Source organism: Carassius auratus, chromosome 18 (genome assembly GCF_003368295.1).
Source record: "Carassius auratus strain Wakin chromosome 18, ASM336829v1, whole genome shotgun sequence".
Lineage (NCBI taxonomy): Eukaryota > Metazoa > Chordata > Actinopteri > Cypriniformes > Cyprinidae > Carassius > Carassius auratus.
The window spans coordinates 24,276,554-24,290,803 of NC_039260.1; the positions used below are offsets into that span (position 1 = coordinate 24,276,554).

General features: G+C 42.9%; 1 protein-coding gene across 4 annotated transcripts in view; it reads left to right on the top strand.

Annotated features, from left to right (window-relative positions):
• Positions 1 to 3,655: 3,655 nt before the first annotated feature.
• Positions 3,656 to 14,250, top strand: part of LOC113118734 (reelin) — a 108,926-nt gene continuing 98,331 nt past the window's right edge. For all 4 annotated transcript variants that reach the window (XM_026288141.1, XM_026288142.1, XM_026288138.1 and 1 more), the window contains exon 1: positions 3,656 to 4,104. In XM_026288141.1, coding sequence (XP_026143926.1) covers positions 3,873 to 4,104 — 232 coding nt within the window. In that variant the 5' untranslated portion in view covers positions 3,656 to 3,872. The remainder of the gene's footprint in view (positions 4,105 to 14,250) is intronic.

Genomic DNA, 14,250 nt, shown 5'->3' on the forward strand with positions numbered 1-14,250 from the left:
CAATTATACATTTCTCTTTTATGACAAAAATCATTAGGATATTAAGAAAATATAATGTTCCATGAAGATATTTAGTTGATGTTCTACCGTAAATTTATCAAAACTTAATGTTTGATTAGTAATATGCATTGTTAAGAACTTCATTTGAACAACTTTAAAGATGATTTTCTCAATATTTAGATGTTTTTCACCTTCAGATTGCAGTTTTTCAAATAGTTGTATCTCAGACAAATATTGTCCTCCTCACACACCACACATCACTGGAGAGATCATTTATTCAGCTTCAGATCATGTATAAATCTCAGTTTTGAAAAATTTACACTTTTGTGGTCCATGGTCACATACATGGATTTTAATAGAACAAAGTCCTTTTACAAAATAAACTAAACATTTCTGCTTTCTATTTCTTACAGTATATATAGTGATAACATTTCTGCCAAATGCTGTTGACTGAGCTTAATTTGTCCTGAACCTGGAGTATAAATTATATAAAAATAAAAAAGTCCTTGGTTTATGTTCTGCTATAAGTGTAAGGTCATGTTAAAGAGATCTCTCTGTTTTGGATGACATGTGAGTTACTGTAGTATCGTCTTCAAATAACCATTTAACCTCTTCTCAGACACATGAGATCAAGGCTAAATGTTTACTGTTGCCCTCAGCAACCATCTGAAACATATTTATTGATACATGTTTTGCCACAATTTTGAGTTGCTTGGTTACGGCGTATCGGTTGAGCCCAAAGTAGATAAAGAACAGCTGAGATCGATACTTTGTATTGTTGGTTACTTTTATTTTTGTATAAGAACAATAATCCCAGTAATACCAGTTAAGAGTTCATTAGCGCTGATGAAGCGTGAGGCGCTCACACACATGTTCTCCGGCCATGCAGTTCAAGGGCATGTCTGATGTGTGGCGTGTGTGTCCTTGATAATCATATCTCTCCGTGTCCCTCCAAACTCCTTCCTGTCTCTCTGTGGCTTGCTGAGCGAGACGACGTTTGGCAGCAGAGGCAGTGGAACAAGGGCTGAGGGATCCAATGGAAAGCACAGATGTCAAAGACTCTGTTACAACCTTGAGATTGAACTTAATGAAGATAAAAATAATTACTGCCCCAAAGCCTCGTCCACCCCCTCCGTTCCCAAGACCAGATCTCCTGACCCAGTTTCCGTAATGGAGAGCGATTGCTCTGTCTCCGGCTGGAAGCGTGAGTGCACTAACTTCATAACAATTAGACCAGAATCACGTCTCGGCTTTTAAAAATGGAAGGATAAGTGAATGAAAAGTCAGAAATTTCAAACTCTTGAAGCTCATTTGTCACAGCAGTCATTAAGGGGCCTTATTTGTGACCTTGGAGCACAAAATCAGATATTTTTTTATATATATATATTTTTTTAATTAAGATTAAAATTTTAAATTTAAGATTTAAAACTGAGATTTATACATCTAAAAGCTGAATAAATCATCTCTCCATCGATGTAAAGTTTGTTCGGAGGACAATATTTGTCTGAGATACAACTATTTGAAAATCTGGAATCTGAGGAAGCACAAAAATCTAAATATTGAGAAAATCATCTTTAAAGTTGTTCAAATGAAGTTCTTAGCAATGCATATTACTAATCAGAAATTAAGTTTTGATATATTTACAGTAGAACATTTACTAAATATATTCATGGAACATGATCTTTACTTAATATCCGAATGATTTTTGGCTTAAAAGAGAAATGTATAATTGTGTCTATTTCTACAGAGACGCCTGTGACACTGATGACTGCTTCTGTGCTGCAGGACACTGATAGGATTAGTACACCTGAGGGTCAGACAACACGCACGCAGATGAAATGTCTTCTGTTTCTTCTCATCTCATCTAGAGTTATGTGTCAGTGCTGGAGAGCTCATAATGAGGTGGAGGGGCACTGAATGTGCAGCTTCAGGCAGAATCTTTCACAGTTTCACCTGCAGACAGTGATTTGCAAGAGCTTGACATCAGAACGGTTTACTTCTGGAAGACTGGAAGACTGTGAGGTGCATTTGAGATGGACCGGATCAGGAAAACCTGTGACTCGTAAATGAATGTGGCTGCTCAAGCCCCATGCAAATTTTATGGTAAACCAATAAATGAGGGGAGGAGCCTAATCATTCAGTCCTGTCAATCACCATCCGAAGCGTATATAACAGCAGTCACTGAGCCGTCAAAGTGACAGCTCTTCCGGCCTCTCATCTCCTCCTCTATTCATTATATGGGGGTTTTGTTCAGAGTCTTGGGATTGAGCCCTTCAATTTAAGCACAGAAAGCCAAATTCATGATGTTCACCGAGAGTTTTCCCGTCTGGCTCTTAGACACAGTCTCAGCGCTTCTGCAAACACATCTGCGTCTCGTCCTGAAGCTCCAGTGATTCTCAGTAACGCTGATGATCGCTTCAGCGCTGTCTCCTAACACGGGCCATGATCTCCAGATCAACTGATGACAGACAAAACACAGAACATTATCAAGTGATTGTTCTTATAGTGCGGGAATTGTATCTTTTTGGAGTCTAAATCAAGAAGAGTTCATATGAGTGCCTATTGATGGTCTTCTTGGTGTAGTTTTTGTTTATCTATATTAACATTTGTGCATTTTTCTCAGTAACTGTAACTGATTACAGTTACATTTATTTTGTTTCCATTATATTTAATTAGTTACTCGCCAACACTGTAACTGCATAACTATAATGAGAAGCTGTGTATAATAACATTCACAGTGTGTGTGAGGAGAGTCGTCTAGGGTTGATAAACCACTTTCTGAATCTGATGAAACTCCTAAACAGCGTTATTCATCGAGTGAACTTCAGCAGTTGTCTGCGAGTGTTCGGTCTGGAGCTTCTCATTGAAATCTTCTGGTCATGTTAGTTGCACAGGATTGTACTCTGAACTTTACAGGACGAGTGCGTGAATTAATCAGGAATGCTTCAAGTAATTGTTAAAATTCTCTGAACCTTATTCAAACATGATTTCTTCTTCAAAGTCTCAGATGGCTGGATCGTTTCAAGGAGTTGTACATAAGAGCAGACAGATGGAGAAAGTGTGTGTGTGTGTGTGTGTGTGTGTGTGTGTGTGTGTGTGTGTGTTGGCACAAACTGCCTCTGTTTGACAGACACAGACAAGATGAGAAGGTCTGACATTAATGGAAACATTCATGTGAATGAGAACAAGACCTAAACGTAGAAAAAGAGCGGAGAGAAGACAAACAAAATGAAAGAAGATGAGTGAACGGAGCACAGAGAGAGGGTCCTAACAGAGACGGGAGATGGAGAGACAGGAGGAGGTGTGATCTTTGGGTGGAGAAGCAGGGAATATGCTTTGGGGGATGGAGGGAGTGGAGAAGGAAAACACAAAGACTGGCTGTCTTGGACAAAACAGTGCTAAAGAGAGACAAATCACTAACACACCGGCATATTAGAATGATTGACAGAAACCAGGAAGGGAGGAAGCAGATGAGAGGCAAACAGGGTGATTTTAGATTGAGAGAGAGAGAGAGAGAAGGAGAGAGGGGGAGAGAGAGAGAGAGAGAGGGGGAGAGAGAGAGTGAGGGAGGGAGGTGGGAGAGAGAGAGAGAGAGAGACAGGGAGAGCGAGGGAGGGAGGTGGGAGAGAGAGAGAGAGAAAGAGAGAGTGAGGGAGGGAGGGAGTGAGGGAGGGAGGTGGGAGGAGAGAGAGGCGGAGGGAGGCAGGGCTGAGCACTATTTAAGTGTTGGAGCGGGGCTGAACACCAGGCTCTGAACTCCCCGTGTGAAGGGAGGACAGACACACACACACACACCTGTGAGACTCACACACACCTGGCCCCGTGCACACACACACTCTCTCTCTCTCTCTCCTCGAGCTCCTGGAGCAGAGATGTTCAGGGTTCGGGCCGCTCTCTCCTGCGCTCTGCTGCTGCTGTCAGCGGGTGCCGTGGATTTGGGAGGCTCTCCGTCCGGCTTCTACCCGCGCTTCAATCCCTTCTTCTTCCTGTGCACCCACCACGGAGAGCTGGAGGGCCCCGGGGCCGAGGGAGGAGGAGAGGTGCTGCTCACCTTCCAGATCCAGGGCAGCCCCGGAGCATACGTCCCAGGACAGGAGTACCAGGGTGAGTCCAGGAGTCCAGCTCCACACGCTTTATCTGCTTCACATCTCAGTCACATCATAACTTACTAAAACAACGATTAATGCAGTCATTTTACACTATTTCAGTCTTCAAGATGTTTAGTTCACTGTGTTTCTTTGTCATTATTGGATAAATGTACTTATGCACCAGGACTTAGATCAGTTTAGATCATGTTAAAAATGTCTCTTCAAGGTAATAATCGCAGGTGAACACATTTAATCATCATAAAGATCTAGTTACAGAGTTATTTCAGTATTATTTATATTCTATTATTATTTTACTAATATTTTGAATCAGCTTTTATTTTTAAAAGTCATTTTTGTTTTTTGTTTGTTTTGCATTCATATTTGTGACTATACAGTTTTTTTTTTTTTTTTTTTTTTTTTTGTCATTTTAGTAAAGTTAAGTTAAATGAGAAAGAAATGTTGCCTTGGCAACTAGCTGAAATATATTTTTAATTATAATTTTTTTGATGGTTTTAGTCACTTTAGTTTTTAGGTAACTCTAATAACCCTGGTCTGAAAAAAAGAGAAAGAGAGAGAGAGAAAAGCATTAGATTGCAGGTAAGGATGCAAAAGCACAGCTGCTGCAGTGAGAGTAGCTTGCAGTCTGTGTGTGTGAGAGATGATTGTGTTTATGTAACGGAGCACAAGTATTGATGTGAAGTTGAACTGCTCTATTCCACTTTCCTCCGTTCTTCTGATCCCAGCGCTCATGTGTGGGTGGGTTATCCTGAGGCCAGAAGCGCTAGATTCTCACAAACAACTCACAAGAGCACAACAGGTGCAGACACAGTACACACTCTCTGAACCAACACATTACACACCGCTCCTGTAATCAAGACAATCACACTGTGTGACATACAGCATAGAGGGATGCCACAGGTCTCTGTTTTCTTCATTTGACTTTGACAATATCTGAAGTGCTGGATGTAAAGTGTGTAGAGCTCTGCTTTCTGCTGGTGATCTGATGCTGTGTGTGAGGAGAGAAGCGTGAGGTCTTGTGTTCTCAGCTTTATCTTCCTCATCCAGACCCGTGAGATCTACAGAGACGTGTTCATTCTCAAACACACGCCTCTGTCTTTGTGTGTTCGGGGGTCGTGAGGATTCTGGGGATTAATGGGAATGGAAGGACTGAAAGACAAAGAGAACGAGCCAAAGTGCTGCAAATTTATAGAGTGTTAATATACTGGAAACAAAGACACAGATAGTCATGATGAGAGACTGGACAGGACAGATGGAAAAGATGGACTGGACAACTACACAAATGTGAACCTGCACCACACATATATATATAAGGATAATTGTGACCCATACAGTGTATTGTTGTCTATTGCTTCAATATAGCTGTGCTCCTGATGACTGCTTCTGTGCTGAAGGGACACTGATTACTATGCGAATAGTACAGAAATTAGTTTGAAACTATGCAGCAGCATTTTGAAATATTGCATTATTTCCACTGAGAACGTCTTCTTTAGTTAGGCATGATATTCAGAAATCCTCACAACGAGCTCTGTGACGTTAGATTATAATGGAGGTTTCTCTTCAGGGTATATAATCCAGCCTGTTCCCAAAGGCAGACGTGTTTCATTAGGAGTGAGGCTATACGGCTTGTGGCCAGCTGCATCTTTAAACAATAGGTGTGAATCATATTAGAGACACAGTTTATTTCTCAAATAAAGCAGCTGCAGTGCTTCTCGACTATAATGTGTTGTTCTACAAGCCCACGGACAGAAATAGTTTCTAGAAGCAAAGGAAACCTATAGTAAGAAAAGTCAGGATTGTTTGAGAAGGACTGAGGAACAGCTGAGAGCTGAATTATGAACAAAGCCCTTGTTAAATTTCCCCTCGTTCCTCCTGTAAAGGGAAGGATCCTGGTGAGGCGTGCTGGTGTTTCACATGTGAAAGCGTGATCTGTCCGTCACTATTCAGGAGCTGGAGGATGTTTAATGGGCTCTGATTTTCCTAAAGCCATCACAGAGGCATGAGCACTTTTCTGAATATGATGGAAGACTTGCCATTGTTCACTCGGTGCACTTTACTCGCTGGGCTTTCACTGACGAGCTTTACAGTGGATCACTGATGCTGAGCCGATCTGTAGCCTGCGTCTGACACGCTCTTCTGTCTCTTGGGAAATCAGATCTCAGTTTCAGCAGGCTCTGCTTTTTGTGAATTGATATACTAATGTTTGATTCATGCACTCTTGTGACCGTTCATCCACATGCACTGAGAAACACAGAGGAGCTGTCTAATGGATCACTGACTGCATCCGAACAAGGTCTTCACACCCGGATGATGGAGTCTGTATCATTTGTCTCCTGCATGTGGAAGATGACACAAGGCACATGATGGAACCACACACTGAATTATTTTACATTTATATAACAATAGTCCATTTACATTTACTGTCCTCAAGACAATAAAATTAACTTGGGTTAAGTGTAGCATTTTAATCCTTAATTTAATGTTAATTTGATGCAGACTGTCCACCTTAAGGTGGATATTTTAATTGTAATCTGTATGTTTTCTCCGATGTATTCCAGCTATGTTTTGTCTATAGAAGTGTGTTATTGTAAAGTAACGGGTCTAGCGGATGCGTATCACAAAAATGCGAGTAGTTTCATCGATTTTTCTCAAGTACACACTTTATTTGTTGAAGCCCTATAATGTGAAACTCTCTTGCGCTGGCTTGTGATCACATGTTTGTCGTCTGAGGATGCAGGAGAGTCTCAAGGTGAAGATAATTAAGGGCCTGTTTAATAACCATATTAACAGACGAGGAGCTCTGATCTGATGGGACTCTGATTTCATGACTGATTTGAGTCATTTGAAGGTTTCTGAGGATTTTAATAGCAGGTGTGAGCAATTCAGATGTTATAAAATGTGCTTTTGATTACAGAACCCATACTGTGACATTGAACAAGTTCAGACTGCACATTTGTGCGGCATTAGATAAAGAAAAATGACTCCTCTCAGTGGAACCAAATGAATTCGCTCGAGATACTTTCCAAAGCTACGATGCAATAATTCATGAACTGTTTTGCAGCCCATTGTGATGTGTTTCTGCATAATGTGATAGCTGTTTAATGGGCAGGGCCTGCGCTGACGGCTGCCTGTTTGGCTGCGAATGTGACAGTGAAACACGGCTCAGAATTAATCCGATGCATCTGGCCATGGGCTTCACCCTGGATAGTGATGATGGCAGTCGAACATGCCAGAGAGATGCTAATACTGTGCCAGGTCGTCATTAAACTCAATACAAAATGGCCAGCAATGATGCAGCAACCTGCAGGCCATCTGTACGCTTTTCCAAGCTGCCATTTCAGTGTCTGCATTTAGAAATGAAATGATCCAGTGGTCTCTAATGAGTGAAATGCTCTTCAGGGTTGCTGAACGTGGGGTCGTCGATGTTTTGCTTGTTAGCGCTGAATTACAGATTGTGAATTGCTTCTCTAAAATTGCTATCAGTTTGCTTTCAAGTTGAGCTCTTTATTGAAAGAGTAATTGATTAAATGGGTTATTCATGCAGAAATGAAGTGACTTCTTTCTGAATGGGCAATTAATTCACTGAAAGACTCATTGAAAGGTTCTGTGGGTTTGTTTGCAAATACTTTCTTTGGAGAAAGAGAGCAAAAACAGACAGTTATAATTAACATTTGTATCTTGAGCTCAGTGTCATAATGGCTGTGTTTTTTCTTCTACATCATGATGTGATTTGGCATCAAGGCCTGCTTTTTTAGTGAAGTGAGTGAGTGCTCAAATATTGTAAGTTTGCACATCATTAAAACAACAATTACAGTATTATCACAAGACATATATTATCACACAGCCCAGAAACTAAAACCAGAGAGAACTGTTTTAGTCTAATGCAAAAATGCTGTATGTCTTCTTAATTAATTCAAAGAAACGTGGATATGTTTCTGTATCAGTAACAGCAATTATTATTTGGTGAATTAATTTGATATGTTCCTGGTCGTCCTGAAAGCTGAGCTGATTCTGAAGCGTCTGTAATCACAGCCTCGGGCAGCGTGTCATTCCAGCTGATTACATTCACTTCAACACAGCACCTTTCACTGGCTGATCAGAACTGTGACGCTGGAGGCCTAGACCCATTCAGAATCGATCGATGCATTTGTTTTATTTCTGCTTTATTGAGAGAGGAAAGAGAAGAGAGATCAGAAAATGTCTTTAAACTTAAGATTGTGTCAGAGCGTCTGCATCACTGAAGGCACCAAACGTCAATGGTTGCGTTTCTCACCAATAATGTCCTGAACCTCTCCATGTCCTCAAACCTGTCTCAATCCAGTCTTCAGATCCGTCACCAGCTCATGAACATTACCCTGAGAGCCAAAAAAACACTCCACTGGCCGTGTTCTGTGTGAAACAACACTGGTCGTTGTAATTAGCACTCCCACTTTGATAGCTTCCTATACAAAAAAAGGTCATGTTATTAGCTAAAACTTGTTTGTGAGAGTTCAGCCCACATGGGTAATTCTGTTATGCTCATTGCACTCAGCTGTCACTAATCATTTATCAATGCACTCAGCCCATTCCCCATTAGTGTTTGTCATTTCCCCTTTGTATTTATACCCTGTCTGTCTTAGTATGTGTCACAGAGTCCTTGTATAGTTCACGTCAATTTCGAAGTCTTGTTCTTGCTCTTGTGTTTTTGTCTATGTTTTTGGATTGCTACTCTGGTTTTGACCCCTGCCTGGACTGTTTACGATTTGGATTACCCCTAATAAAAGACATACCTGCACGTGGATCTCTCTGTGTTTTCCTGTATCCCGATCATGACAGAAGGACTCCGTCCACACGAGATCCAGCGGTATGTCAGTTGGTGTTTCTTCCCCAGCCACCGAGCGGGAGAGAAGCAATCAGTTTAAGGGAACCCACCTGGTCGTGTTTCGCGGGACCAGGGGAGGTCGCCGAGGAGGGAATGGTCAAGAGGAGGCTCAGCATCGCTCTCTACCATGGCCCCCCTTCGACCCGGGGCTCGTGTGGGACGGATCAGAGCCGCCGTCTCACCATGGTGGACGGAGAAGGGAGAGGAAGAGCACGTCCGCCGAGCCTGCACCACTGCCCATGATGGCCGCAAGTCCAGCACATCGAGGCAAGATGGACGCCAGCCCAGCGCCACAGCACAAAGTGGTCGCCAGCCCCACGCCACGATGCAGGACAGCCGCCAGCCCAGCGCCACTGCCCAAGATGGCTGCTGAGACATTCTTGGATTATTTCTCCATGCTGAACAAGATCCTAGAGATTCCCAGGAGTGTTCATGTTACGTCTGCTAAGCCAACGCCACGGTACAAGATGGCTGCCAGCCCATTGCCACTGCACAAGGTGGCCGTCAACCCAGCGCCACTGCCCAAGATGGCTGCCATTCCAGAGTCATGGCACAAGATGGCTGCTTGTCCAGCGCCTCTGCACAGAATGACAGCCACGGTTGACCCTCCAGAGTCGAGTCAGGCTCCTGTTGACCCTCCAGAGTTGAGTCATGTCCCCGTGGACCCTCCATAGTCGAGTCAGGTTTCCGTGGATTCTCCAGAGTTGAGTCAGGTGATCGTGGACCCTATAGAGTCAGGGTTAGTCATGGCTGACCTTCCAGAGTCAGGGCTAGTCACTGATGACCTTCCAGAGTCAGGGCTAGTCACTGATGACCTTGCAGAGTCAGGGCTAGTCACTGATGACCTTCCAGAGTCAGGGCTAGTCACTGATGACCTTCCAGAGTCAGGGCTAGTCACCATTGACCTTCCAGAGTCAGGGCTAGTCACCATTGACCTTCCAGAGTCAGGGCTAGTCACCGATGACCTTCCAGAGTCAGGGCTAGTCACCGATGACCTTCCAGAGTCAGGGCTAGTCACCATTGACCTTCCAGAGTCAGGGCTAGTCACCATTGACCTTCCAGAGTCAGGGCTAGTCACCGATGACCTTCCAGAGTCAGGGCTAGTCACCGATGACCTTCCAGAGTCAGGGCTAGTCACCGATGACCTTCCAGAGTCAGGGCTAGTCACCATTGACCTTCCAGAGTCAGGGCTAGTCACCGATGACCTTCCAGAGTCAGGGCTAGTCACCGATGACCTTGCAGAGTCAGGGCTAGTCACCGATGACCTTCCAGAGTCAGGGCTAGTCACCGATGACCTTCCAGAGTCAGGGCTAGTCACCATTGACCTTCCAGAGTCAGGGCTAGTCACCGATGACCTTCCAGAGTCAGGGCTAGTCACCGATGACCTTCCAGAGTCAGGGCTAGTCACCGATGACCTTCCAGAGTCAGGGCTAGTCACCGTTGAAATTCATGAACAAGGTCAAGTCACCAATGATCTTCAGGAGCAGAGTCAAGTCAGCATTGATATTCTGGAATCCAGTCTAAACACCATGGGATTACCAGAGCCTCTCCATGTCTCTGCTGAACTACTGGAGCCTCTCCTCATCTCGGCTGGATTGGTGAAGTGGTGGTCTTCTGCTCCATCCTGGGGGGCTCCGGTCTCGACCACACGGACGTGGTGGTCTTCTGCTCCGCCTTGCAATCCTGCACGGTCGCCACTGTCCTGGGTCCATGTACGCCCTGACCCACCCTGATTGTATTGTGTTGTTGTTGTTTTTTTCTGATTGTTTGTTCACTTCCTGTCCCTGTTCCCCTCTGTGTACCTGGCCCTCCGTCCCTCCCCCTGAGCCTTCACCTGTCCACCTCCCTCCTGGTCTTGTTTTGTTAGTCATGTCTTGTAGCGTCTGGTAGCCGCTCCGTAGTGAGGGGGTATTGTCACAGTGTCTGGTTTGTGTTCCCTTGGTAACCACTAGATGTCCTCCTTCCCCACGGTGTCTGTCACTTCCTGAAACACATTCCCCACAATCTCTGTCTTCTCATTGCACTCAGCTGTCACTAATCATTTATCAATGCATTCAGCCCATTCCCCATTAGTGTTTGTCATTTCCCCTTTGTATTTATACCCTGTCTGTCTTAGTATGTGTCACAGAGTCCTTGTATAGTTCACGTCAATTTCGAAGTCTTGTTCTTGCTCTTGTGTTTTTGTCTGTTTAGGTTGTTGGATTGCTACTCTGGTTTTGACCCCTTCCTGTTTACGATTTGGATTACCCCTAATAAAAGACATACCTGCACGTGGATCTCTCTGTGTTTTCCTGTATCCCGATAGTGACAGACAGAGCTCCATCTGAATGAAGTCAGATAGGAAGAGGTCCTGTACAACTGAAAATGTCTGATCAGCAAGACAAAGTTCAGTGTGTAAACGATTGAATATGACTCGTGCATACATCTCGTGATGCATAAGTTTACATATGTTTTGTGTGTGTGTGTGAGAGAGACAGAGAATGTGTGTGAGAGAGAGATCGAGAGAGAGAGAGAGAGAGAGAGAGAGAGAGAGAGAGAGAGAGAGAGACAATGTTCTACCTGACTGACATGTGGCTGACCGCTGTGTGTGTGTGTGTGTGTTTGTGTGTGAGAGAGAGAGAAAGTGTGTGTGTGTGTGTGAGAGAGAGAGAATGTGTGCATGAGTGTGTGTATGTGTGTGTGTGTGAGAGAGAGAGAGAGACAGAGAGTGGTTTGTTTGAATATTAGGATGCGTGTAAATGATTGTGAACTAGTCATATTCCAACCAGTGATGTGTATGGTGAAGCTGCAGGTGGCAAAGGTTTTAACGATAACAATATGAAATGCTTTTTTTTCGCAATCAATTTTTTTTTTTTAGAGCCTGTTTTATCTAGTTTACTCATAAATGTTAATTAATGCATTAATGTTCTAGCATGTAGATAAGGTGGCCGTTATTTATAATTAAAGTTGAAGTTGCTCTTCAGTGGTTCTTCAGCAGTTCATTAAAAGAGACAGAACATAACTGCACTCTCAATTAAGCCTTTTTTATTAGTTTGGGTGACAAACCTATGTCAAGGAACAATTTTTACAAAAAGAAGAACAATATATATAGAAAACAGCTAATACTAACAGGTGGGGTCTCTGTTAGCTCATGCTTTCATGAATGACTTGAATGAATGTTGAAGTAAGTATTCATTCAGGATCATGTACCCTTATTATAAAGTGTGAGTAGTCTTTTTTTAAATTTTTTTATCATGTTTCGATATTTTAACAGCTGGGGCATCTGCATTGGGAATACACATATTCTAAATCCACCTTAGATTTAGTTAGAGTTTTTCTGTAAAAATAAATAAGCGAGGCTTGTCTTTAGACTCAGGGGTTCCTCTGAACACAAACCCCCAGATGAAGAGTTTCTCAATGCTGAAAACTAAGTTCAGCGCAGTATCCGAACCATCAATCAAACACAACATATTATTTCCATATGCTGGAAGTTTAGGGGCAGAACCGCCCAGTGTTGGTGGATCTTACTTGCGAAACACTAAAAGACCGAATTTCTTCAATAGAAGAAAGTACTCCGGTGTAACCGAGCTGTGGCTGATGTTTGCATACTCTGTGAATGAGTAGAATATAGATAATGTGCTAATGTGCACTGTTGAGCTCATAAAAACTGCAGTTTGAAATATCAGACCTGAGAAGGGCCGTGCCAAGAGCAAGGCAGGTGAAAGTGATTTACTATTCTCTTTTATCTTGTCTGTGCTTTTGTTTCATACACAGATCTTTTCTCTCCCAGGAATCATGATTTTTTACATTTCTATTGCACTTTTATTAAAACTTAATATTTCTCAAGGTAGATCCTTTTGAAATTTCCTAATAGATTTAGCATTAGTTTGTGACAATGATGCACATGTTATAAACCAGCTAATCAGCTGAAACATCTGGTTTACACCTGCTCTTGACATCTGTTTCAGACGTTAAATAAACCAAAGTCGAAAACTTCTCTAATTGAGCCACACTGTGTGATGGTCAAAGCAATCTTTGATCACATTGCTCTAAGAACACCATGTGCACAAACAACAGCGATCATCAGTGAACCACTGAGCTAAAGGTTAATAAACGTTGCCCCCCATACACACACACACACACACACACACACACACACACACAGAGCTGTCAAATCAAAGTTAATTCAGGTGCTTCAATAAAATAACAAAGAATTCTGACTGACTTTCATATGGTGTCCAGATCACATGCTGTAAGTGAGAGCTTTTTCCCAACTGTCCTTTGTGCTGACTGAAATGAGATCAAGAAAAACACGACACAAGCCCTGGCTGAGTTTCTCTGTTTCACAATGACATTCCCAATAGTTTCTTCAGCGTGTTTGGAGTGTGTTTATGGAACAGAGCTCTGGGTGTTTAGTGTCTACGTGAGAGTTGTATCTCTGAGGAAAAGATGCAGCTCTGGAGATGGAAATGTTCTGGAGGAATGTTCTTGTGTGGAGGGCCGCCAGGGGTCGAGAAGAGCCAAACTGACCTCATTTAGACATTTCCTGTTCTCCGCGAGGTTTATCGACAGGTGTAAGATTATCCATCTGTCTGTCGTCATTGCATTGAATGTTTTGACTGTAAACTGCTGTAGCATTTGAGCACATGGAAGTGATTACAGTCATCTTGCTGAGCACAGACATTCAAGCTTGTGCTGGCAGAGATCCTGAACCCAATAATCCTGAAAACAAATTTTTTCCTTCTCATAAATGCCTGTTCGTTTTGTTATTTTCAATCACAAGAAAAGAGAAAAGCAACACAGCAGTGCAAATGGGTAGGGTGTTTTTTTTAAAAGAGGGGTTAGAGTAGATTTATTTGCATAACGCAGTGCATTCTCTGCTTATCACGCTCCCAGAATCCCTTTCCCTCAGCGTCACACTGTGGGAGTGTAAACACACGGGAGATCTCACAGGGATGAAGCTTCAGGGACTGAAGACTCTCACTGACTCCAGTAGCTCTTCTCTTTATTTGAATACTGTCAGTGCATTTCATGAATACATTTTTCGATTGCAGGAAACATTCCTCAGAATACAGTTCACCTTCAGCTCATGTGTTTAACTCCCCAGTGTGCATCTGTGCAGTTTCACAAATCAATGGTAGCCATTGGTCAGGATTTTTTTGTTATTGACTTGAACTTTCAGCTTAGAGAATAAAGCTCACTGATGCTCGTGTCTGAACGTGAGCAAATCCCTGCATCCCTGTTCAACATCCAGTTCAAGGCTTTCCCAGGAGAGCAGGGAAATGTCATGCTTTTGAAATTAAA